The 24,351-nt window shown below is 37.0% G+C and overlaps 1 protein-coding gene across 2 annotated transcripts in view; it reads left to right on the top strand.

Moving 5' to 3' along the window:
- The window catches only part of PHF8 (PHD finger protein 8), a 172,502-nt gene that overhangs the window by 63,810 nt on the left and 84,341 nt on the right, over window positions 1-24,351 (top strand). For both annotated transcript variants that reach the window (XM_012734313.1, XM_004695007.2), the window contains exons 3-7: window positions 7,077-7,162; window positions 7,549-7,657; window positions 20,541-20,701; window positions 21,285-21,426; window positions 23,014-23,200. In XM_012734313.1, coding sequence (XP_012589767.1) covers window positions 7,077-7,162; window positions 7,549-7,657; window positions 20,541-20,701; window positions 21,285-21,426; window positions 23,014-23,200 — 685 coding nt within the window. The remainder of the gene's footprint in view (window positions 1-7,076; window positions 7,163-7,548; window positions 7,658-20,540; window positions 20,702-21,284; window positions 21,427-23,013; window positions 23,201-24,351) is intronic.

The following is a 24,351-nucleotide window of genomic DNA, read 5'->3' as shown; positions in this document are numbered from 1 at the left end:
TTCCCTGTTTTTAAAAACCTTTTTAGTGTTTTTATCATCAACATATTTTGAATTTTGCAAAATATTTTTTCTGCATCTATTTTGATGATCTTATCAATTTTATTCCCTTCTATTCTCTTAAGATGGTGTAACACATGATTGACTTGTGTATGTATAGCCATCCTTACATACTCAGCACAAATCAAATGTGGTAATAGTGAATAATCCTTTTTATGTGTTACTGAATTTAGTTTGGTAGTATTTTATTGAGAATTTTTGCATCTACATTCATCAGGGATATTGACCTATGACTTTCTCTCCTGTGGCATCTTTTTCTGGGTTTACACATCAGAGTAAGGTTCTCATAAAATAGATTTAGGATTATTTTTTACTCTTTGATTTTGGAAAAGTTTGAGAAGGATGCTATTAATTACTCTTTACATATTTGGTAAAATTTAACAGTAAAGTCTTCTGATGTGGGTTTTTCTTTGTTAGAGGTTTGTAACTATCAGTTCTGTGATTTTACTAATAATTGATCTATTCAGATTATTTCTGATTCAGTTTTGGTATGTTCCAAAGAATTTTTTATTCTCAGTTGTCCAATTTCTTGGTGTGTAATTGTTTATAGTCACCTCTTATAATCTTATATATGTCTGTGGTAACACTGTAATATCTCCTTTTTGACATATAATTTTGATTTAGTTTCTTTTTTATTGGTTTAGCTAAATGATCATTAATTTTTCTTCCTGAAGGACCAGATATTATTTTTGTTAATCTGTTGTTTTGCTAGTCTCTGTTTCATTTCTAATCTTTATAATTTCTTTCCTTTGTTAATATTGTGCTTCATTTTTGTTGTAGTTCCTTATGTATAGTGTTAGGTTTGTTCATTTGTTTGTTTGTTTTTGACATCTTTCTTGTTTCTTTTTTTAAAAGATTTATTTATTTATGCATACAGAACTAGGGTACAGGCCAGAGGTGCATGGGCAGTGAGAAGCTTCACCAGAGACAGAGTGGGGAGCAGAACAGGCCAACTGAGGAAGTACACTGCTAAATGGAGCAGCAGGCAGGTCAGGAGAGGTCTGCAGTGCCATGTGGATCTCCTGGGGCGGGCAGGGATTGAACTCATGCTGAAGTGTCTTTAGCTTCTTAATGTTGTGCTTTAACCTGCTACACCACCAGGGAGGGCCCTCTTTTTTTTTTTCTTAATGCATTTATCTCTGTGAAGTTCTCTCAGACCTCCTTTTGTTGTATTCCGTAAATTTTGGCATGTTGTCTTTCCATTTTCATTTTCTCATGATTATACATCTTATTTACCTTTAATGTCTTCTTTAATTCATTGGTGATTACAGGAGTGTTGTTATTTTCCATGTACTTGTGGAATTTCCTGTTTCCTCCTACTTTTAATTTCTAGTTTTAAGTCATTGAAGTTAGAGAAGATAACTTGGTATCTAGTTATCTTGAATTTGGTAAAACTTGTTTTATGGCCTACGGTCCATCATAGAAAATGCTTCATGTGCTTTTGAGAGGAATGTGTATTCTGATGTTGTAAAATAAAAATGTTCTGTATATGTCTGTTAGATCTAATTGTTCTATAATCTTGGTCAAATCTGATGTTTCCTTATTGATGTTCTGTTTGGGTATCTTTGCATTGTTTTTGTTTGGAGTATGAAAGTTCTTGTTTTTGTATCCCTGTTTATCTCTTCTTTTATCTCTTTGTATTTTAGCATTATACATTTAGGTGTGCTGATGTCAGTTACATAAATATTTACAATTGTTACATCTTATTTATTTACTATTTTATTAATTATAAAATGAACTGTTTTCTCTCCCTTTTTTTAAGAACTGGGGTACAGGCCAGAAGTGTGAGGGTGAGAGGATTGAGACAGAGTGGGGAGCAGAACAGGCAGATTGACTGAAACACTGCTGAGGGGAGCAGTGGGTACACAGGAAGAGGTCTGCTAGAGGTCTGCTGTATCATGTGGGTTACCTACCTGCCAGGGATCAAGCTCATGTGGCAATGGCTGCAGATAGCTTCATAGTGTGTGACTTAATGCCTTGTGCCACCAGGGAGACCCTGCTTTGTATCTTATCATTTTTAGTTTAATACCCATTTTGTCTGCTGTAATTGTAGCCATACTTGCTTTTGGGAATAGTTGTTATTTGCTTGTAGTACCTTTACCCTTCTTTTTTTTAAAAGAAGAATATAACGGCCCTCCCTGGTGGCGCAGGGGGTTAAAGCACAGCACTGAGGATCTGAAGCCACTTCCGCATGAGATTCCAGTCTGCAGCCTGCCCCTGAGGAGACCACATGGCGAGCCAGACCTCTCCTGACCTGCCCACTACTTCCCTCAGCAGTGTACTTCATCGATCTGCCTGTTCTGCTCCCCACTCTGTCTCTGGTGAAGCCTCTCACCGCCCCTGAGCCTCTGGCCTGTACCCCAGTTCTGTATGCACAAATAAATAAATAAATCTTTAAAAAAAAAAAAGAATTTAACACAGTTTTTATATTTAAGGTAATTAATGATATGTAAGGACTAAAGTTACCATGTTAATGTTTCTGATTTTTATATCTATTATCCCTTTTTTCATTTCCTTTGAAATTAAAAAAAAATTACTTTTTATTTGTTGGGAGTGCCCAAGTGCGGAGATTTACTGATGGGACTAGATGAGGTGGTAATAAATTGGGCCTTGCATCCAGGGGTGATAAGGCAGTAATAATAAACTGGGCCTTGCATCCAAGGGTGATAAATTAACTGGGCCTTGCATCCGGGATGAGACTAGATGAGGGTGATAACAAACTGGGCCTCATCAAGGGGCACAGCGATGAATCACCCCTTTGGAATCTGAGCTTAGAATCTATATAAGAGACCCTTCCCCCTTATAGAGTTGGCAGTAGCTGCAGACCCCACTCCAGGGGCTTTGTCTCAGCTGCTACCCGTGAGCAATAAACTCTGCTTGCTTAGCCTTTCTGCCCCCGGTCTTTCTTTCTTCCTGCAGTCACAGAAGTCGGGACAAAATATTATTTACTTATGCATACAAGATCTGAGGTATAGACCAGAGGTGCAGGGGATGAGAGGATTCACCAGAGAAAGAGTAGGGAGCAGAACAGGCAGATCTACTGAAATAGACTGCTGAGGGGAACAGCAGACAAGACAAGAGATCTGTTGTACCTTGTGTGTCAGCTCCCTGGCTAGGAATCAAACTCATACTACAGTGGCTGGCAACAGTTTGATACCTCTGAGATAATTAACCCCTTCACCACCATGGAGACCCGATTATTCCATGTTTCTTACCTTGCAATGTATATGTGTATTTTGATGCTTCAACTTCTTTATCATGTTCTTTTGTGTAATTAGTACAGGTTTATCAACTTCTTTATCATGTTCTTTTGTATAATAAGTACAGGTTTATTACTTATGGTAAGTATGAAGCTTACTTGAAGTATGTTAAAATTCTAACATAGTTTTTAAAGCTGATAACAACTTCAATAGTATTCCTAATCTTTATATATATAGTAGTTATGGTTATTTTTACTACATTTTTAATGTTTAAACTAGAGTTGTGGTGAATTGTACACCATCATTGATTGCCTTATTACAGAATCTAGCTTTGGCTATATATGTACCACTACCAGTGAGTTTTATGCCACCTTCTGTGTTTTTATGTTAGTGTCCTTTTATTTCCACTCAAAGAATTCTTTTTTATTAATTTTTATGACTATTTACATTATTGTAGATTTTATAGCAGTGTTTACTTAACCTCCTCCCTCTCCCTTCATCACCATAACCCCCCACATTTCTCCTTCCTCCTGACCCCTCTCTGTCTCCCTCCCCTGTAGGAGCTCTCTGGTTTATAATGGTCTGTTTGTTTTTGTATTGTAATAAGAGTTCTCTTTTTTCTCATATTATTTGGTTCTCTTAAATTCCTCCTATAAGTGAAGCCATTCGATATTTTTCTTTTTCCTTCTGACTTATTTCACTGAGCATAACCCCTTCCAGCACCATCCATGTTGTTGTGAATGGCATGAGTTTATCTTTTTTGATTTCTGAATAGTATTCCATTGTATATATATATGCCACATCTTCTTGATACAATCATCCTGTTTTGGGCATTTGGGTTGTTTCCAGGATTTACCTATTGGAAGGAGTGCTGCAGCAAACATAGGGATGCATGTATCTTTTTGAATTAATGTTCCAAACCACAATGAGATACCACCTTACACCAGTGAGAATGGCACATATCAAAAAAACATAACAAATGTTAGGGAGGATATGGTAAAAAAGGAACTCTTCTACATTGGTGGGAATGCAAACTGGTACAATCACTATGGAAAGCTATATGGAGATTCCTCAGACTATTAAAAATGGAGTTACCATATGATCCAGCAGTTTCACTCCTAGGGATCTTCCCAAAGAACTCTCTAGATTTTCTTATAAGATGTGTCTAATGCTTTTGAACTCCCTCACTGTTTGTTTATTCAGGAAAGTTTTTGTCGCTTGAAGGACAGTTTTGCCACATGTATACATATATTACATATACAGATCTCTATTTATGTATTACTTTTACTGCTTTTGGAATTCTTTTTTTTTTTGTCTTTTACTTCTGATAGTTTAATTATAATGTGTCTTGTCAAACTGTGTGAGTTCTATTTGGAGTACCTTGAGCCTCATGAATCAGTTTGCCCATTTTTCTCCTCAGCCCTGGGAAGTTTGTAGCCAAGATTGCTCAGAACTTACTCTCTGTGTCTTTCTGTGTCTCTTCTCTTTCTGGAATTCCTATAATGCGGATATTGTTTCTTTTGATTTTGTCCCATAGGTCCTGTGGACTTTCTTCACACCGTTTCATTTTGCTTCTCTGACTGAATAAGTTCCTATGTCTATCTTTTAGATCACTTATTCTTCTGCATGGTTGAGTCTTGAAATTTTCTATTAAGCTCTTCAGTCATCTTTCAACTTTAGGACTTCTATTTGTTTTGTTTTGTTTTGTTTTGTTTGTGAGTGTTTCTATTTGTTGAATTTCTCATTTTGTTCATGCACTGCTTTCCTAATTTTATTTTTGTATTCTTGTAGGTTACTAAACTTCTTTACAAGTGCTATTCTGTATTCTTTCCTGATAGTACATAGAGGTATGATTCTTTAAGATGAGTCATTGGATCATTTTTAAGTCCCTCTAGTGGTGTTCTGTTTACCTCATTTTCCTATCTTGATTTAATGGAGAGTTCCTTTTTCACCACACCCCCCCCCAACTTTTGTTGTTAGTATTTTTTTGATATGTGCAATTCTCATTGGTGTGAGGTGGTATCTTATGCTGATATCTGCATATGAGTAAGCAATTTCCTTCTCCAGACCTTATGGTTTCATTTTGGCAAAGATAATCCCACTAGTCAGCTTAATTTGAATTTCTGGGTGTTTATGCTGATGCTGTTAATATCTCTGGGAAGGTTGGAGCTTGTAACCAGGGTCAATTTTTGTCAGTTCTACTGCCTGAGCACTAATATCATAGGAAAGTAGTGTGTGGCTACAGGGTGAGGATAGTTGGATAGAACTGCTAACTTGTTTCCCTGCTCATGTGAGACTGTCAAAAGGACTCTATGGATACCTACATTCTCTGATCAGGCTTACTAGATAGTTGGAACTGAGTACAGTTTGAACTGGTACCAGCAGCAGGTGGTGCTATGTATTGGTTTCCACCCTGGAATTACAGTAGGACAGGCCCCAGGGATTGCCAGCTCATTGTTTGGGAACCTGAGATAGGCAGGACTGTACTGAATTCCCTGGTCAGGTGGGTTACTGGTTTCGCTCTACAGATGAGATGAATTAAGCCATGGACTATGCTTTCTGTTCAATTGCCACTGTAAACAGGGCTGTTGGATGAAGTACATAGCTTCCCAGGTGCTCTGGTTAGATTCCCTGGTCAGGTAGGCTGCAATAGACAGAGCTATGAATTTGTTTCCCTGCCTAGGTGAAGCATGAGAACTGGTGTTGAGATTGACAAATCATTATGTTTGTGGTTTTCACTCAAGCCAACCTATGTAACATGTTCTCTAGCTGACCGGACCACCAAATTTATTCTGCAGATGGTTAACTGTGCCTGTCAAACTTTCTGCTTGAGTATTGTTGGGTGATGTAGCAATACTGGCTAGTCTTTTTGGTGAAGTGGGATTGGGAGTCACACTTACCAATAAATATGATTCAGCTTCCTGCCTGGGTAGGGGTAGGTCACTTTGCAGAACTTGTAAAACACTTTGAGGACTCATATCACACGGACCTATACCCTGCCAAATTTCCTGATTAGAGCCACTGTCTTAGCTCTGTAGAGGAGCAAAGCCACTAGTTTGGGCTGCTACTTGAGTTTTTCACGTAGTAGTTTAGTCTGCCAAGATCTTAGTGCTGGTTGCTATAAGTCCACCCCCCTTCCAGTGACAATTAGAATCTCAATGATTAATCACTGCAGATTTCCTTATAATTGCTATGGGGTGAGACTGGATTTGAAGCTCACAAGAAGCAACCCACAATACTGGTGGAGTTGGATGTTTGCCTTGCACTATATAATCACTGGAGGAACTGTGGGCTCAGAGGGAGCCCTTCATGTAGTATTGCACCCATCCTGAGGTAGGAGTAATACAGTCAGTAAGCGAATTGTTTTTCTTGCTCTTTCAATGGTCTCTAGTACAGGGAGCTCTTCAGCCTCTCTTCCATCTACATATTTTGTGATGTCTTGTCTATGAATAGTTCTTAGTTCTCCTTGTGAGGGGGAAGGGTAGTCGGAAAGATCTATTTTATCATTGTGATCCATTCTGAGTCTAAATGAAACTTTGCTGTGTGTATTTTTTAAGCTCTGTCATAATTGTTTTAGACCAATGTGGTCCAATAGAAAATTTTTGCATTGACAAAAATATTTGATTATCTGCCCAAATAAGGTAACATCTAGGCACATGTGTCTACTGAGTGCTTGAAATGTAATTTGTTTTGTGGAGGAACTGCATTTGAATGTTTAATTAACTTAAATATAAATAGCCATGTGTACTGGAAAACTTAGTTCTATACTTCATGAAAAATGAAATTTCCATAAACATTGGCTGTTTTTCTCTTTTCTAGTTGTGTTGGTGTTGAAGAGGAGAAGGCTGCTGACATCGACCTCTACCATTGCCCCAACTGTGAGGTCTTACATGGGCCCTCTATTAGTAAGTAGATCTTTGGGTTTTCAAGAGAAGGTGGTCCATAGGAGAGAAAGCAAGGAAGCTTGGAGGGAAAATTGCCTTTGCCTGAGTGCTTCAGATTTGTGTCTCTTAGGAGATAACAGGAACTTATGCAGGCCTGAAACCCAGCAGCTGCACCACAGTGAGAGGGCAGAAGTACACACCTTCACTTCCCTCCATTCCTAGGAATTCCCCAGAAGCAGCATCTGCCCTCATTAGGGACTTTTTTGAATATATGAGAATCTCATTAGTTTCACGCACTCCAAGCAGTTGTTAGGTTATAACAGAAGCAGGATCTGCTGAACCCTTTGATTTTGAAACAACAGCTATGGCCAGTCTGACTTACCGTCTCATGTCTTTTTCTGTTTTAGTGAAAAAACGCCGTGTGTCATCAAAAGGGCATGAAACACACAAGGGGAAGCCAGTGAAGACCGGGAGCCCTACATTCATTCGAGAACTCCGGAGTAGGACTTTTGACAGGTGAAAACCATTCTTAAAAGGGCAGGTGAACTATAAATACCAAGACTCAGGGAGTCTATAGAAAAACTCTCGAGTTCCCTTTGGGAACTAATTTAGTCAGTTTCTGAGAAACATTGCTGGAGCTTCACTTGATGTGTAGCATACATAAAGGTCTACTTGTAGAAACTTTTGATAGATTGGGAGGCAGATTTTACCTGTCAGGAGAGGATATTTACATGTAACCCAGGAATGCTAGAACTAGAAGAAGTGCTAAAGATAAGTAAAATTCTGTAGAGAGAATTTTTCAGTATTCATATATTTCTTTAATGATCACTAAAGTTTTTTTCTCTTGAAAAAAAATTTTTTTTAAGATTTATTTATTTATTCAGAACTGGGGTACAGGCCAGAGATGTGAAGGGTGAGAGGATTCACCAGAGACAGAGTGGGGAGCAGAACAGGCAGATCGACGAAGTACACTGCTGAGGGGAGCAGTGGGCGGGTCAGGAGAGGTCTGCCACGCCATGTGGTGACCTCCGGGGAAGGCGGGAATCGAACTCATGCGGAAGTGGCTTAAGCTTCTTAGTGCAGTGCTTTAACCTGCTGCGCCACCAGGGAGGGCCTCTCTTGAAAAATTTTAAGGTGAATTTATTTAAAGTAATATACTGGAATTAAGTTAGAAACATTTAATGAATAAAGCATTCTCTTTTGCTTAGTTTTTAATTCATTTCACCATTTTCAGTCTTCCTATAATTGAAGTATGATTTAGAATTGTGTTTGTTCAACTTAATATTTTTGTTTTATTTATTTATTTAAAAGCAACGAGTCTCTTTTTATTACAGAAATGATGTCTTTATTAACTTTATTAAATGGAACATTAAATACCCACTACTTCATACCATGTCTGCATTAAGATTTTTCTTTTTAAAGATTTATTTATGCATACAGAACTGGGGTACAGACCAGAGGTTCGGAGGGTGAGAGAATTCACCAGAGACAGAGTGGGGAACAGAACAGGCAGAGTGAGGAAGTACACTGCTGAGGGGAGCAGTAGGCGGGTCAGGAGGTGTCTGCCATGCCATGTGAATCACCTCCGGCGCAGGTGGGGATCAAACTCATGCTGAGGTGGCTTTAGCTTCTCAGTGCTGTGTTTTAACCCACTGTGCCACCAGGGAGGACCCCTACTTTAAGATTTTTTTTAAAAACATTTTTCTAATTTTGATATATGAATCAGAATAAAATGAAAGACCCATTACATTAATATATAGCAGCTAAAATCATTGTACATTTTCCCAAAACAATGTATATTTTTGAAATAAATTTTCTATAAGTGATATTTGTAGTTACAATGTTTATTTTATAAGCTTGTTATAATATATGTCCAGTTAATGGACAACTTTAAAAAATTAATATTTAATTGACTTAATATTGAGGCACCCCCATGAGGTAATACCACCATAATGCACCCAGCATTAACTTACCCATATTCCACCACCATACACCATTGTGCTTCATTCTCTTTTTGTTATGTCCTGCTCATCCATTTGCTCCACCATGGTGCTTTGGTTTGGTATTCAGATATCAATGCTTAGTTTTTAAGCTTGTCTTTACTTAACAAATAAGTTACTTTACAATCTTTCTTTCATCTTTTTCCTTCTGACTTATTTTACTTAGCATTATCCTTTTAAGGTCTACCCCTGTTGCCACAAATGGCATTATCTTTTTGATTACCGAGTAGTATGATTACCATTGTGTGTGTGTGTGTGTGTGTTTACGTACACACACACACACACACGTTTCTTGGTCCATTCATCTCTTTTAGGTCACTTAGATTGTTTCTATAGTTTAGCTATTATAAATAGAGCCACAATAAATATGAGAGCGCAAAGATTCTATTCAAATTACTGTTTTTGAATTTTTGGAAAGATACCTAGGAGAATTACTGGGTTGAGTGGCAGATCCATGTTCAGTGTTTTTGTTTGTTTATTTGGCTTAATTTTTGCATTATTTATTTATTTATATTTTGTATCACTACTCATTTTTGTACAAAGTTTGCTTTCTCCTCTTAAAGTATAGTTCCCATGGAATTCCCACTACCAGTTGACCCATGCACCATCACCATATTCCCTTTCCTCTTGCCTTCCCTTCTTATCTCTTTCCCTGCCCCTCCCTTGCAAAATGTCTCTGATTTACAATTGCCTATTAATTTTTAAAATTTATTTATTGTTTTATTTCTTTCCCTGATCCTTAGTTGGTCCTCCTATAAGTGAAACCATCTGATATTTTTCTTTTTTCTTTTGACTTATTTCACTGAGTATAATCCCTACTAGTTCCAGGCATGTTGCTGTGTAGTTTCCATTGTGAATATATTCCATATCTTCTTAAGCCAGTCATCTATTTTTGGGACTTTGGATTGTTTCCATATTTTACCTATTAAATAGTGCTGCAATAAACATAGGGGTACACATATCATTCTGAATTAAAGTTTTTGTGTTCTCTGTTTAGATTTCTAGTAGTGGAATTGATGGGTCATATGATAGATCCATTTATAGTAGTTTGAGGAAACTCCACAGAAATTTCCATAGTGGATGGACAAGTTTGCATTCCCACTAGCAGTGTAGGAGGGTTCCTTTTTCTGTACATCTTTGCCAGCATTTATTGTTGGTAGTTTTTTAATACGTGCCATTCTCACTGGTGTGAGATGGTATCTCATTGTTGTTTTGATTTGCATTTCCCTGATTATAATTAATATTGAACATTTTTTCATAAACCTGTTGACTGCTAGCATTTCCTTTTTGGAGAAGTGTCTTTTTATATTTTCTGTCCATTTTCTTATTGGTTTGATTCCTTTCTTTTTGTTGACTTCTGTGAGTTCTTGGTAGATATTTGTGATCAGTCCCTTATCAGTTGTATGGAGTGCAAAAATTTTCTCCCTATCTTTAGGGTGTCTTTTTGTTTTGGCTAATGTCTCTTTAACAGTAGAAAAGCTTTGTAGTTGTGTATAATCCCAGCACTTTATCTTTTACTTTAGTTTCTTTGCTTTAGGGGATGAGTCTTTAAAGAGGTTACTGAGATCTATATCATGTATATTTTCTTCTATATAGTTTATGGTTACAGATCTTACATGCAGTTCTTTTATCCATTTTGAATTGATTTTTTGGAAAGAATTATTTATTTGTGATACAGAACTGGGGTATAGGCCAGAGGTATGGTGGGTGAGAGAACTCACCAGAGACTCAGTGGAGAGAAGAACAGGCAGATGTACTGAAATACATTGCTGAGGGGAGCACTGGGCCAGTCAGGAGAGGTCTTTAACACCATGTGGGTCAGCTCCCTGGCTGGGGATCGAACTCATGCTGCAGTGGCTTCAGAGAGCTTCAGAATGTGGTGCTTTAACTCATTGCACCACCAGGGTGAGTCCTTGAGTTGATTTTTATGCACGGTATGAGGTAGTAGTCTAATTTCATTCTTTTGCATGTAGTGGTCCAATTTTCCCAGTACCATTTATTAAACAAACCATTCTTGTTCCATATTTTGCTCTTTTGTCAAAGATTGGTTGTTCATATATGTGGGGCTTTATTTCTGGGTTTTCTATTCAGTTCCATTGATCTGTCTGTCTGTTTTTGTTTCATTATGATGTACTTTTTATTATTACAGCTTTGTAGTATAGTTTCAAGTCTGAAAGTGTGATACCTCCATTCCCCTTTTTAGTCAGGAGAGCTTTGGCTATTCAAGGTTTCTTGTGGCTCCATATGAATTTTATCAATATTTGTTCTATTTCTTCAAAGAATGTCATTGAGATTTTTGTTGGTTGAATCTATGAATTACTTTTGGTAGGATGGCTATTTTTTTTTTATAACAGTTTATTTTTACATCATTTTGTACATTTTTTTTTCCATCTCAATTGTAATCCCCACGGGTTTCCCATCATCAAGTCACCCGTGTGCCATCACCATAATCCCATGCACTTCCCTCCCCACCCCCCCAGGATGGCCATTTTAATAATGCTAATTCTTCTAATCCATGAGCAGGGGATGTCTTTCCATTTCTTTTAACAATATTTTATAATTTTCTTTGTTTAGATCCCTCACCTCCTCATTTAAGTTTATTCCAGGTATTTGAATAGTTTTGTTTGTTTCATTTGTAAATGGAATTTTTTTTTTTACTTTCTTCTTCCGGTTGATTGGTTGTAGGAAGGCTACTGATTTTTGTGTGTTGGTTTTGTATTTCACTACTTTACTGAACTGGTTGATTGTTCAGCTAGTTTTTCTGTATAGTTTTTAGGATTCTTTATGTATATGATCATGCAAAGAGTGATAGTTTTAGTTTATCTTTCCTTGTTTGGATTCCTTATAAATCTTTCTCTTGTTTGTTTGCTCTGACTAGGACTTCCTGTATTATATGAAAAGCAGCAGCAAGAGGGGACATTTTTCTTCTTCCTGGTCTTATTTTTTGTTTAAGATTTATTTATTTATTTATTTATGCAAACAAGAACTGATCAGAGGTGCGAGGGTGGGGGTGAGAGTATTCACCAGAAACCAAGTGGGGAACAGAACATGCAGATTGAATGAAATACACTGGTGAGTGGGAGCAGTGGGTGAGGCAGGAGAGGTTTGCTGCATCATGTGGGTCACCTCCCTAGCCAAAGATTGAACTTGTGCTGCAGTGGCTGTAGATAGCTTCATAATGCTGTGTGTTAACCTCCTGCACCAGAGATGGCCCTCTTGTTCCTGATCTTAAAGAACAGGCTTTCAGCTTTCCACCATTGAGAATAATATTGGCTGTGGGCTTTTATTATGTTCCATCTATCCCAAGAATTTTGAGGGCCTTCATCATAAACAGATGGTGAACTTTGTGAAATGCTTTCTCAGCATCTATTGATAAGATCATATAGGTTTTTTTTTTTCTTTTAGTTGATGTGTTGGATTACATTAATTTGATTTTCGGTGTTGAACTATCCTTGTCCCCCTGGAATAAATTCTGCTTGGTCATGGTAAATTATCCTTTTGATGCATTGTTAGATTCTATTGGCAAGGATTTTACTGAAGATTTTTGCATCATTGTTTATTAGGGAGATTGCCTGTAGTTTTCTTTTTTGTGATATATTTATTTGATTTTGCTATTAGTGTAATGTTGGCTTCATAAAATGTGTTTGGTAATATTCCTTCTTTCTCATTTTTTTGGAAAGAAAGGCACTAGTTCATTTCTGAACTTTTGGTAGAATTCTTTTGTGAAGCTGTCTGGTCCTGACAGTTTTTGTTTTTGGAGAGGGTCTTGATTACCGTTTCATTTTCACTACTTGTAATTTTTAGTAATACAATAAATTATTTTTACATCATTTTGTGCTTCTTTTACATCTCAGTTATAATCCCCGTGGACTTCCCATCACCAAATCACTCATATGCCATCACCATTGTCCAGTGCACTTCCTTAACCCCACCATCTGTTTCTTCTTTATGTAGCTTTGGATGGTTGTGAAGTTGTAGGAATTTGTCTATCTCTTCTATATTGTTGAATTTGTATGCATATAAATGTTCATAATCTCTGATTTGTTTCTTTTGTAATTTCTCCTCTTTCATTTACAAATGTATTTTTTTGTGTGTGTTTTCTCCTGTTTTGTCTTCTTGAACCTGGCTAGAGGTTTGTCTATAGTGTTTATTTTTTTGAAAAATGAACTTTGGTTTCTTTGAGCTTTTGGATTGTTTTTTTATGTTTGTTTAGAGAAAGAAAAAGTTTATTAAGGAGAAAAGGAACTGAAATAAAGTGGAATTCCTAAGCCAGTGGAACCAGACCAGGGAAGGCAAGAGAACCAGGATTGTTTTTTATATTTCCATTTCATTTATTTCTGGTTTGCTTTTTATTATTTTCTTTCTTGTACTTTTTTTTGTTGTTGTTGTTCTTTTTCTAGCTCTTTGAGATAGATGGGAGATAGGTTGTTTCTTTGAGTTCTTCTTTTGTTTCTTATATAACCCTGTATTACTATACACATTCCTTTTATAAGTGCTTTTCCTGTGACCCATACATTCTGGAGAGTTGTGTCCTCATTGCTCTTCATCTCAATGCATTTCTTGATTTCTTTTTTGATCTCCTCTTTAATACAGTGGTCTTCCAGTAGTATGGGTTTCAATTGCCCTGAAGTTGTAGGGTTCCTTGCTGTCTTTTCATGGTTTATTTCTAGTTTTATGACTTTATTATCAGAGAATTCAGTTGATATGATTTTGATCTTAATGTATCTGTTGATGTTTGTCTTGTGGCCCAATATGTGACCAGTCCTGGTGAATAATCAATGCGCTCTTGAGAAAAATGTGATTTTTTTTTTGTGTGTGGTGTAGTGTCTTATTAAGCCCATTAAGCCCATGAAGACTAGGTCATTATTTAGAGGATAGTATCTCTGTTTATTTTTTGTCTCATTGTTTAGAGTGGGGTTTTGAAGTTTACTATATATGTATTTTCTCTAATTTCTGTTTTCAGAGCTAACAGTAATTGTTTTATATATTTTGGTGATCATTCATTTGGCAGTATATGTTGGTGAGTGTTTTATCTTCCTGATGTTTTGTTTCCTTGATCATAATGTAGTGTCCATCTGTATTCCTTATCCCCTTTTTAAATTTGAAGTCCATTTCATCTGATACAATTATAGCTGTTCCTGCCTTCTATTTTGGTCCATTTGCTTGTATGATTGTTTTCCAATCTTTTACTTTCAGTCTGTGTTTGTCTTTTTTAGTTAAATGTGTTTCCTGAAGACAGCAGAAGGTTAGAGTTTTTTTTTTTTAATCCAGCCCTCTATAATCTGTGTTTATTTATCAATGAACTTATTTCCTTTACATGTAGGGTTAGTATTGGTATGTTGGTGTCTGCGTTTGCAATTTTGTTTGGCTTTTTGTGATTTTATCCTTATTCTGTTCTTCTTTACTCCTCTGTTAATTTTGACTTTAGGACTTCTTGTATTTTTGGAGTGGGGGTTTAGTAGTAATGAATTTCTAGAGAGTCTGTTTGTCTGAGAAGGCCCTTATTTTCCCTTCATAGATGAAGAGGAGCTTTGTGGGGTAATATATTCTTGGCTGGCATTTGTTGGATTGGAGTTTGTTGAATTTGTCACCCCATTTTCTTCTTGCCCATAGTGCTTCTTCAGTGAAGTCTGATGTCAGCCTGATTGGTTTTCCGTAATAGGCTCTCTGTTTCTTCCCCTTTGTCAGCATCATTATCTTTCCCTTGTCTTGGAATCTTGGAAGCTTACTGTTACATGTCTTGCAATAGTTTTCATTGTGTGTTTAGTGTTCTTCTAGATCCCTGTCTATCTATTTCATCTTCTTCTTCATGGTTGGGAAGTTTTCTTCGATTATATGCGTGAATAGTTTCTTGGTTCTTTTGTCTCTCTTCTCACCTTCTGGGATTCCTGTAACTCCTCTTTTTCCTTTCCTTCTGGTCTAGTGTTTCTTCATTCTTTTTCTTTCATACTTCTCTATCCCTTTCATTTTGGTTCTTTTTATTTCGGTATCTTGGAGAATAGAGATTCAGTCCTCCATTTCATCAATTCTGTTTTCATTACTTTTCCCAGTTTTTTTTAGCTCTTTCATTATTCTTTTAATATCCTGCATTTCTTTCTTTAAAGACTCAATTTTATTCTTCTGTTAATTAATTACATTTTTCATATCATTATTTTTCCTTTTCATCTTTATGTTTTTAATCATGATGATTGTAAATTCTCTCTGGCAGATAGGTTACTTCTTCCATGTCATTGTTGTTTACTTCTGGGTGCTGAATTTCTCTTTGTTTTGTTTCCTTTTCTAAAGGGCTTGCTTGGTTATTTGTATTTTTCCTGCTTCCTGTTTTTTTGTTTGTTTGTTTGTTTGTTTTATGTGTTGGGTCACTGTGCCAATGGTACTGGCAAGCATCTCTTCAGGGTTCTCCTACTAGGTCATGGGGTAACTGGTTGCCAGATTAAGTCTGATACTGTTATTCTAGACTCCGCAAGGATAGTGATGCTGTGGATGGGCTCACGTGTGCTGTCCCTGAAGATCACCAAGTCTTTGTATGCCACTGTTCTCTTCCCCTACATGACCATCTTAACCATTGTTTGTGGAGTCCTCCCTTTGTCTTTACTATATTCCAGAAGGGGATTGCACTGGCTATCACCATCTCAGCAGACAGACCTATACTTTCCTAGGATCCAGAGTTCACCTTGTTAGCAGAGCACTCCCTCTCTTCTACTTAGTTTTGAAAGGGGGCCACAGGGTCACTGCCTCGATCGGCCTTGTGCAGATATGTTTAGTGTTTTCAAACATCTTCATATAGCTTTTCACAGGGCGGACCACTTTGATTTCCCATAGGCAATGTTGGTGTGTTTCCTTTTTTCCACATCTTCACCAAAACTTGTTGTTTCTGGTCTTTTAAATATGGGCCACTCTCACAGGTGTGAGATTATGTATCATTGTGATCTTGATTTGCATTTCTCTAATATTAGGTGATTGGGAATGCTTACTCTTTTGTCTGCTGGCCATTTAAATTCTTCTTTGGAAAGGTGTGTCTTTAGTTCTTTTATCCATTTTATGAATGGGTTGTTTTGTTTTCATAAAGTTTTATGAGTTTTCTGGTATATATTTGATATCAGTTCTTTGTCAGATGTGTATGGTGTACGAATATTTTCTCCCATTCAGTAGGGTGTCTTTCATTTTAATTATGGTTTCTTTCACTGTACAGAAGCTTTTTGGTTTGATGGAGTCCCTGCTGTTAAAGTTCTCTGATGTTTTCCTTTCTGTTAGTAATGAATACCTAAAGGTATCCCTAAAGATAATGTCATGAAATGTTTTGTCTATGTTTTCGTCTATGTATTTTATGGTTTCATGTTTTATACCCAAGTCTTTGTTCCATGATTACTTGATTTTGATTTAGGTGTCTTATGTGAGATTATGGTCTAGTTTCTTTCTTTCTTTCTTTTCTTTTCTTTTCTTTTCTTTTCTTTTTTTTTTTATGCAGCATCCAGTTTATCCAGCAGCATTTACTGAAAAGTCTATCTTTGCTTCAGTGTATATTTTTGGCTCCATTACCATAGATTACCTGCCCATATATGTGGTTTATTTCAGAACACTCAATTCTGTTCCATTGGCCTATGTACTATGATCTTGTAATTTTAAGGCTTTAGAATATAGCTTGAAGTCTGGAAGTATGATACCTCCATATCTTTTGTGAAGACTGCTTTTGAAATTTGGGATCCTCTATATGAATTTTAGTCATATTGGCTCCAGTTCTTTGAAATATGCCATTGATATTTTCATTGGGATTGCATTAAATCCGTGTATAGGTTTGAATAGAATGGCCATTTTAACATCCTTGATTCATCCAATCCACGATCAGGGCATATTTTCTTTGTGTTTTCTTCTTTTTCTTTCAACAGTGTAATATTACAGTTTTCTTTGCATATATTGTTACATTTTTGTTAGGTTTTTCCTAGGTATTTAATTTTTTGGTATAATTGTAAAAGGAATCACTTTCTTAGTTATTTCCTCTTCTACCTCATCATTTGTATATGATTTATGTGTGTTGATTTTTTTTAAAGATTTATTTATTTGTGCACACAGAACTGGGGTACAGGCCAGAGGCTCAGGGGTGGCGAGAGGCTTCACCAGAGACAGAGTGGGGAACAGAACAGGCAGATTGACAAAGTACACTGCTGAGGGGAGCAGCGGGCGGGTCAGGAGAGGTCTGCCATGCCATGTGGTCACCTCCGGGGCAGGCGGAAATCGAACTCATGCGGAAGTGGCTTTAGCTTCTTAGTGCTGTGCTTTAACCCGCTGCGCCACCAGGGAGGGCCTGTGTGTTGATTTTTTATACTGCCACTTTGCTAAACAGATTGTTTCGATTAGTAATTCTGTGGAATCTTGAGATTTTTCTCTGTCTATTATGTCATCTGTAAATGATAGTTTTACTGCTTCTTCCCTAATTTGCATTCCATTTATATATTTCTTTTGTCTAATTACTCTTAATAGATGTTCCAGTGCTGCGTTGAGTAACAGTGGTAAGAGTGTACATCCTTATCCTGTCCCAGATCTTCATGGGAAAGCTTTCAATTTCTCACCATTGAGAATGAGATTAGCTATGGGTTTGTTGTAAATAACTTTTATTTTGTTAAGGTTTTGTTCTGTTTCTCCCTAGATTTTCAAAGGTTTTCAACATTAGTGGCTATTGGATCTTATCAAATGCTTTCTCAGCATATATAGATACAATTATTTGGATTGTGTATTTTTTTTTTGTTGATGTGGTGAATTATATTGATTATTTTGGATTAATTTGAACCATCCTTGGTTCCTGGTATGAATCCCACTTGGTCATGGTATATGGTCCTTTTAATGCATGGTTGGATTTGATTTGCTAGGATTTTGTTCAGATGGTTGAGTCTGTGGGATATTGGTCTCTAATTTTCTTTTTTGAGTTGTCTTTGTTTGGTTTTGGTTAATGAGTATGGTTGGCCTCATCAGAGGTATTTGGAAGTATTCCTTCTTTTTCAATATTTGAAGAGTTTGGGTAAGATAGAAGTAAGTTCATCTTTCAAGGTTTGGTAGAATTCAATTGTGAAGCTATCATGTCCTGGACTCTTGACTTTTGGGAGTTTTTATTACAGTTTGAATATCCTTGCTTATGATTGTTCAGGGTTTCTGTTTCTTCCCTGTTCAGTCTCAGTTGATTGTATAATTCTAAGAATTTGTCCATCTTTTCTAGGTTATTCAATTTATTAGCATATACATATTTACAGGAGTCTTTAATAGTCTTCTGAATTTTTGCAGCATTTATTCTGATTTGTCCTCTTTCATTTTTGATTATTTGTTTGAGGTTTCTCCCTTAAAATAAGGGAGAAATAAGAAAGAAGAAAATCTTGCTGAGCCTGCCTCGAGGTTTGTCCGATTTGCTCATTTTTTTCAAAGAAATGACTTTTGGTCCCACTGATATTTTGGACTATCTTTAATTTCTATTTCAATTACTTCTGCTTTGATTTTTATTGTTCCTGTTCTAGGGGATTTTGGATTTATTTATTCTTCTTTTTCTAACTTTGCAAGTTGAGAGAGAAGGTTATTTATTTGAACTCTTTTTTGTTTCTTGAGGTGGGCCTGTATTGCTATACATTTCTTTCTTTCTACTGCTTTTGCTTTTGTTCCAAAAATCTTGGATGATTATGTGCTTGTTTTCATTTGTCTCAAGCTATTTTTTAACCCAGTGGTCCTTAAGTAGTGTGTTGTTCAGTCTCCATGTATTAAAAGATTTCCCTGCTCTCTTTTGATATTTTATCTTTAGTTTGGGTGTGACATGTTGGGAATTATTGATACTTGTATTGTGTGCTAGAATGTGGCCTATTCTGTAGAATGTGCCATGTGTTCTTGGGGAAAATGTGTATTCTGTGTTTTGGGAGTGCAGTGTCCTGTATACATTCATGAAATTCATGAGCTTGAACTTTCTTTCTAAAAATGTATTTTTTCCACTGTTTCTTTCTGGAGTTGATAGTAGTTGCCAAATGTATTTTGGTGCTCCATCATTTGGTGCATGTGCATTGATGTCTGTTATGTTTTTTGGTGTACCATTCATTTTGTCATTATATAGTGTCCCTCCCTGGCTTTTAATTTTTTAGCTGGAAATGTTTTGTCTGATATATGTATGGTTGTCCTGTCCTTCTTTACACTCACATTTGTTAGTCGATTTGTTTTCTACCCCTTTACTTTGAGCTGCAAAGAGTCTACCCTAGGTCCTTTTGGTCCCTTCTGTAAAGCCAAGCAATTTCCTAGGCATTTTTTAAAAATAGTTATTGCATATACAAAGATATATGTGAATTTACAGATGTGTGTGCATGCACTTGTGTGTACATTCATCTTTATTTAAGGAAAACACAAATAGAAAAAAGTCATATTTTCTACATCTTGATTTTTTTAACCTAAATTGTATATCTTGGCGATCAGTCATACATACTTATAGGACAGTGCATACAGATGATCTTCATTCCTATTTATGGCCATTTAGTATTTCATTGAAAAAATATGTAATTTGTTATAGATTATACTTATATAAATTAGACTCTGGTATTTTGCTACTAGAAAAAAATGCTCAGTGAGTATCTTTCTGTTTAAATTTGTGCATATGTAGATTACAGTATGTATAGATTTGCTGTCCAAAATTGAAATTGCTGGTTCAAAATTTTTAAAATATTGTGCTTTGTTTCCAAAATGGCTGTTTTATTTCACACTCCTACTGGACAGTATATGAAGTTCTCATTTTCCTGTATCCTGGTCAATATATTGAACTCTTAAAAAAATTTCTGTTAAGATTTTTTAAATGACACTTGTTTCTACTCACTTTTGTTTAAATTATGTAGTTAGTGTATTTTTTTGTACATGTAGATGTTATCTTAATTTTTCCTCTGCTAACTGCCTACTTATGTTGCTTAATGATTTTTCTTTTGGGTTACTACTACTGATTCATTATAGCTTTCCTTGCAAAATTTTTAATTACTTTTTCATCAGTTAATTATTTTTTATGACTACTGAGCATTTTCTTTCCCATGTTTTTTTCCCACTACTCAGTGACTTTATATTTGCCAACTTATCCTTTAATCTAGAATTATATAAAGAATGAGATAACATGTTAGTCCTAAGATTTTTCCAGATATCTGTCCTGATCCTACTTTTTATCTTTGCCCCTGCAGTTTAAGTTCCTATTTTCTAAGTTAACTAAGTATCTAAGTGAATAAAATGGTTCTATATATTGCTTTTTTTTTTTAATGCTTTCTCCTCCTCACTATTTGCTAATGTTTGAAAAGGGGTGATGGTGTCCTGTGTTAGGGCAAATCAGGTGTGTGGCAGCATCCAGTGAGATCTCCAGTGGGCAGGTCCTCTGGGGCTCAGGCTTTTTGTCATCTGGCCCACAGCTCAGATGAAGTGATTTTGAAACCCACTGGAAATCAGCTGACTGTGGAATTCCTTGAAGAGAATAGCTTCAGTGTGCCCATCCTGGTCTTGAAGAAAGATGGATTGGGGATGACACTTCCCTCACCATCATTCACTGTGAGAGATGTGGAACACTATGTTGGTAAGTACCACAGACGCTTTTAACTGTGGCACTGTTTTCTCCCATAAAGACCTGTGTCTCTTTCACTCTAATCCTTTCGCTTTTCCTTTCTAGTTATCATGGGGATCTGAGGTGAAATGCTGTGCCTAGAGTCATTGTTTAGCAAAGCTAGAACCAAATTTCTTCTCTTTTCTTCCTTTCTTTTGTAATAACCACATAACTTGAAGGGATCCCCTTCCTGGGGTCATGGACTCTACTATATTGAGATGAGAAAGCCTTTGACTCTTACCCTCACATGTCAGTTGTCTTCAGGGCTTAAATTTTGGGAGCTATAAAGAGAAGAAGCAAGTAGTAGGCAGGCTTGGCCAGGTGGATTTTATTGTGAGTGAGGCTTTGTTTCAGAGAGTTTTGTTGCCCTAACAGGCCTGGACCTGGTGCAAGTAGAGTGTCAGGGATTCTGACCCCTGCTTCAAAACACATGCGTACGAATACAGTGCCTGAGGAGAGTTTTGAATATGATGCCATTCTGGGTATTGGTTAAGGAATGAAAGAGTTTTTCCAGTTTCTGAGACTACTTGGTACAGAACCCATCTCTTTACTTCAGGTTCTGACAAAGAGATTGATGTGATTGATGTGACCCGTCAGGCCGACTGCAAGATGAAGCTTGGTGATTTTGTGAAATATTATTACAGTGGGAAGAGGGAGAAAGTCCTCAATGTCATTAGTTTGGAATTCTCTGATACTAGGTAAGAGGGGCAGGGGTAACTATAAAGTTACTATAAAAACTATAACATATATTTTTGTGTGATGATTTATTTTTCTCTATTTCAATATTGTTAGGATGTTTTTTTGAAAATTATTTAGGAGGGTAAAATGTTATACATTGCTAATGTAAGGAAACAATATTCTATGTTAATATATGAGACAATGTTGTAGTAGTATTCATTTTCACAAAATGAAATGTAGTATGTGTGTATATATATGTGTGGCGCACTCTCTGCCAACAGAGAGACGCCACGATATATCTTCTTCTGGACCCTTTATTCTTCTCTCTCTCTCTCTCTCTCTCTCTCTCTGCTGCCCCACCTCCTGCCTGCTTCTCTTTCCCCCTGCTTGCTTGCTTCTCTCTCTCTCTAGCTTTCCTCCTGCTTGCTTCCTTCGCTTGCTCTAGCTTGCCTCCTCTCTGCTGCCCCACCCCTGCTCCTCCTGCTTGCTTCCTTCCTTGCTCTTGCTTGCCTCCTCTCTGCTGCTCCCCCCCCCCAAAGTCCGTTATGGCAGTTGCTTAAATAGCATTCATTGACCAATCAGAGCACTGCTCACGTGTACATTGGCCAATCAGAGCACTGCTCACTTGTACAACAAGCGGGTTTGGCTGCTGAATCATGGGGCTGGGGTCTCGGGAACCCCGACATATATGTATGTGTGTATATATATATATATATACACACACACACACAGGTACACACAGAAAAAATAGGTATCAGGTTGATGTGATTATTTACTTTTCTAGCTTTTAACTATGAAATAATAAATAGCTTCACAGGAAATAACAGAAAATGTATGGGAAAATCTTGCAGCCAGCTTTTCCTTTACTGGGAAAGTATTAACATGAAAAGTTAATGTAAGGTATTTTTAAAAACTGTGTTTATTTATATCTTAGTTCATCTTGAAAGATTATTTGCAGTAGGTTACAGAAATGCAGAGAGTGGGGAAAAAGAGAAAATAAAGGTGGGGAAATGGGATGCATTTGGTGGGCCAGCTACATACATTGTATAAATGTCTGGATAGTTGGTAGAGAAGGACTACAGAGTTCTCCCTGAATTTCCTGATGATTGGAACAAAGTGGGGACTACAGTATTTTAACACTGTGGTTTTTCAAAAGATAAAAACAACCAGGTGTTTGGGAGAAATATGTCTTTACTTAGAACTGAGCTTTGATAGATTACTATAATGGTGCCTCAAAATGAAGATACTCTGAGATGGAAACAGTTACAGTAGCTATTATAAACCAAGCCCCAAGTGAATGGGCCCAGGTGGCTTTGCAGGCAGAGAGGAATATGCCTCCATTTAGTGGAGGCAGTGATCACCTTCAACTGGTTAAGACTGAGGAAGTGAAACTGAACACTCTGGAGTCTTCTGAAATGAGGATGCTGGCCAAACTTATAAAAAAGAAATTTCCTATGCGCCCTTGCATATAGAAGAGAGTTTTATAGAGAGAATTTATTTTTTGTTTTATTTTCCCTTTACTGGGTTTGGGGGAGAGCATTCTATTTAGGCTTCAACCTTCAAATCTTAATCAGCTGACATGTGTTCTATTACCTCTTCTGTGTTAGACTTTCCAATCTTGTGGAGACACCCAAGATTGTTCGGAAACTATCATGGGTAGAAAACTTGTGGCCAGAGGAGTGTGTCTTTGAGAGGCCCAATGTGCAGAAGTACTGCCTCATGAGTGTGCGGGACAGCTATACTGACTTCCACATTGATTTTGGTGGCACCTCAGTTTGGTACCATGTGCTCAAGGTAGGTATGGAGTCAACCAAATCTGAGTCTTTCTTATTTTTTTCCATATATATTAATGTGCTGGATTATAATAATAATCAGTTTTTTTCTTTTTATAATTACTTTTTCCTACATCATTTCATCCCCATAGTTTTCCCACCACCATCTCACCAGTGGACCATCACCATATTCTCTTGTATTTTTCCTCTTCTACTGTAACTCTTCTCCCTCCCTTCCCTTGCCATGCCTCATATCTATACTCAGCTGGCTAGTTTTAACTTTTTTTTTAAAGATCTATTTATTCATACAGAACTGGGGTACAAGCCAGAGGTGCAGGGGAGGTGAGAGGATTCACCAGAGACAGAGTGGGGAGCAGAACAGGCGCCTGACAAAGTACACTGCTGAGGGGAGCAGGTCAGGAGAGGTCTGCGGTGCCATGTGGATCACCTCTGGCATGGAGATAGAATGCATGCTTAGGGGCCTTAGCTTCTTAGTGCTGTGCTTTAACCTGCTGCGACACCAAGGAGGGCCCTAGTTTTAACTTTTTCTTGAACTTTACTTTGGTAGGAAACTTCAACAACCCATTCGTACCAATTGAGTTTTCTTTTTGTGGCAAGAAGCAGGTTGCTGAAGCCCTCTGCCCTCATAGATCCTATTTGGGTGACATTTCCACATAACTACTTTATAATATCCACTTAGTGTATATGCCTCATAAACCATCTATGATTTTGATGCTTAAAATTTTTTAATAGCAGTAGATACCTAAGTTTCTTTTCTTTTCTTTTTTTTAAAGATTTATTTATTTATGCATACAGAACTAGGGTACAGGCCAGAGATGCAAGGGTGGTGAGAGGATTCACCAGAGACAGAGTGAGGAGCAGAACAGGCAGATCGATGAAGTACACTTTGATGGGTGCAGCGGGTGGGTCAGGAGAGGTCTGCCGCACCTTGTGGATCACCTCTGGGGCAGGCAGGTATCGAACTCATCTAGAAGTGGCTTTAGCTTCTTAGTGCTGTGCTTTAACCTGCTGTGCCACCAGAGTGGGCCCTCTAAGTTTATTTTCTTAATTGAACCAATCTATGATACCACTGTGTATGGAAATGTCTACCACAGAAATTCCTGATAACATGAAAAATTTCTCCTCTCCCTAATTTTATTGAAATTTAGTGTA

The sequence above is a fragment of the Condylura cristata genome, unplaced genomic scaffold (genome assembly GCF_000260355.1).
Source record: "Condylura cristata isolate star-nosed mole 26May11 unplaced genomic scaffold, ConCri1.0 scaffold00053, whole genome shotgun sequence".
Classification (NCBI taxonomy): domain Eukaryota; kingdom Metazoa; phylum Chordata; class Mammalia; order Eulipotyphla; family Talpidae; genus Condylura; species Condylura cristata.
This window is presented reverse-complemented; position numbering and strand designations above follow the sequence as displayed.